Genomic DNA, 2,923 nt, shown 5'->3' on the forward strand with positions numbered 1-2,923 from the left:
TTTAAAGCGGGCGACCGAAATTCGTCGCCAAAATTGGCGACTGTCATTAGTCGCCAATTTAGCGACTGCCATTTGTCGCTTTTTAAATATACACGTCATCTCCATATCCTCCAAAATGGCGACGGGTAATGGTCGCCATTTTGGCGACAGAACTTGGTCGCCATTTTGGCGACTGATTTCCGTCGCCAATAACACTGTTTTCCGTCGCCAACGTCCCTAAAATTAATTCATGACCAGAGACTTAGCGACGGAATGCCGTCGCCAAATGCCCAGTGTCCGTCGCCAAAATTACATGTTTTTTTGCCTAAAAATCGTTTTTGACCTAGCCAAATACGTAAAACCTGCAAATAAACCAACACTTCCAGCAGAGAACACATGGGAAGCCAACACAACCAAACTTGATAAAGAAAATCAAGTTCCATACACACAACTACGAGTTCTACGAGTTTGGTCATCTAACATTATCCGGGAATAACTACGAGTTCTACTACATAACTACGAAACAGGGAAACTTGCTCCCGCTCCACTACCACCTCCATGATTAGGATCTCTAGGATCCTTTGGTTGCGGGCGCCACCCAGTGTTGCAATTGGCGAAGAAGGAGTTCATCCGTTCCATTTCCTCCTTCATCCTCCGAATTTCAGCATCTCTCTCGGCATCCCGCCTCTCCCTCTCGGCATCCTGCCTCTCCCTGGCGGCTAATTGAGCTTGGAGCACACTCACGACACTTGGGGTATAAGGTTGTTGTTGGGAGGAAATTGACCCTCTTCTTCTTGTAGGAGGGTAGAAAATCTCCTTTGCCGACCCGGCTCCATACACATCTCCTCTTTGGAACCCCTCAACAAGATCAAACCATAGCTCATTGTCATCAATTTCCGGGCTGTTCTTCCTACGGACAAGGAATTGTTCCTAAAAAATTGATAAAACATTAATGGTTAGAGGTTACTTATCTAAAAATTGATAAAACATATACTTTAAAAAGCTAAGAAATTTTTATTTTTTGACACTTACATATAACTGTTGATCTTTTTCCTTCGCGAAGATCAACTTGCCCTTGCTTGTCTTCTTTGCGTGAGTGTCAACAAAGAGATCAACAATCGTGGGTACCTTACCCTTATTCTTCTTGGTCTTCCGGAAAAAAAACAAGGAAATTGTTATTCAAACATGATAATTAATGAGACTAATTAAATTAGAAGACTATTAAATTAAAAGCTAAGACAAATAACTTACATCTAATACCACACGATCATGAAAAGATTGAGACCCTCCATAATGAGTAGGCTCAACTTCCGCATCCTTATCTCCTCCTTTCCTGTTGATCTTGTTCCGGGCCGATGCTTCCTTGAACTCAGGACTGTTCCGGTACTTGGTATATTCCTCATATGACGAACCTGTAATCAATAAAATAACAATTATTAATTAATATATTTTCAAAATATGTAATGAATTTTAACTAATTACGGGTATTAAAAGAAACTAAATACCTTTCATGAAAGATGGCGCCTTCTTCCTCTTAGACACCTTATACATGTTGTCCCTTAGCCTCTTCTTGCCAATGTCATTATACCTTTGCCAAACTAGGCGCTCAAGGTTGGTTGGCCAATAGAACACACGCTACAAAAAGTAAACACATAGATGAGAAACAAATTAATAATAAGGTAAAAAGAATAAATAAATTATATTTAATAATATATATTTTATAAATAGATACCCGGAAGTTGTTGAACCACATCTCCTTATCTTCATCACTAGCGTTACTCCAACAAGTAACGCCGTGTGTCATGTTCTCTTGGGTGCTATTAGTCACACCACGAACAACTGTTTGACTTCTAAACCTGAAATCAAACATGTTAAAAACATAATTATATAGGAAAAAAAAATAATGTATAATTAACATATGTCTAAAAAAAGTCATTTATTACTAAATAAAAAAATTACAAAATAGAATGTCGGGGTATAGCAACCTCCTCCTCCTCCTCACTCACCTCCGTAGTAGAACGGTCAACGTCCTCCTCCTGCTCTCGGGAGCTACTACCTCCCTCACTATAGCCTCCGCGCTGCCTACTTCCTCCAGGAGCCATGTGTACTACAATTGAATAAAAAGTGTTAGCAAATATTACAAGATAATTATTATAAGATACAAAAAAATAAAACCTAATAAACAAGTATAAAAGACAAAATAAAACGCTAATAATTGTTTCCAAATTTTGATATGTATACTTTTAATACCTTCTCTTACTCATCATCATCATCATCCTCATCTTCTTCTTCTTCTTCTTCTTCTTCTTCTTCTTCTTCTTCTTCTTCTTCTTCTTCTTCCTCTTCCTCCTCCTCTTCTTCTTCTTCTTCCCCCTCTTCTATCCCATCCCTCTCCTTATCATTCTCTTCTTCTTCCTCTTCTAACTCCTCCTCCGCTTCTATCTCATTTGCATAAATAATTTCATCATGATCAATCGGGGACAAAACTGTTTTCGATACAACCTCTTCTTGGAAAAAGATGTATCAACTTCCGATCGTGCCTTTGTTTTAAAAACGGCCCACCATTGCTTTTGTTGTCTATCATTGCTTGTGCTCGGAAGAGATGCAAAATAAACTTGATGAGCTTGTTGTGCAAGTATAAATGGGTCATATTGAGAGTAGGTTCGAGTATGATTCACTTCCACGAGTTTGTAACGATCATGGACTCTCGTTCCAGCTACGGAATTATCCCTCCATTGAATCTTGAATAAGACGGTTTTATAACTCCTATCCCGGCCATTGTAGCACAACTCAAAGATATCCTCTAATATGCCATAATAATCATTGCCATCAAGAGAAGAAATAGTAACGCCGTAGTTGCATTTAGCCTTACTTTTGTCATAGTCAAATGTTTGAAACTTAAACCCATTAATTGAATATCGATTCCACGTCACAACCTTTCGAG

At 38.7% G+C, this 2,923-nt stretch overlaps 1 protein-coding gene across 1 annotated transcript; it reads right to left on the reverse strand.

Moving 5' to 3' along the window:
- Positions 1 to 376: 376 nt before the first annotated feature.
- LOC141658835 (uncharacterized) lies at positions 377 to 1,837 on the reverse strand. Its single transcript, XM_074465622.1, has 5 exons — positions 1,712 to 1,837; positions 1,485 to 1,614; positions 1,231 to 1,391; positions 1,012 to 1,128; positions 377 to 909 (listed from the first exon to the last, which is right to left on the reverse strand). Exons 1-5 carry the CDS (start codon positions 1,781 to 1,783, stop codon positions 496 to 498), a joined length of 894 nt encoding a protein of 297 aa, XP_074321723.1. The 5' UTR covers positions 1,784 to 1,837; the 3' UTR covers positions 377 to 495.
- Between the last annotated feature and the right edge of the window lie 1,086 nt (positions 1,838 to 2,923).

Source organism: Silene latifolia, chromosome 6 (assembly GCF_048544455.1).
Source record: "Silene latifolia isolate original U9 population chromosome 6, ASM4854445v1, whole genome shotgun sequence".
NCBI lineage: Eukaryota > Viridiplantae > Streptophyta > Magnoliopsida > Caryophyllales > Caryophyllaceae > Silene > Silene latifolia.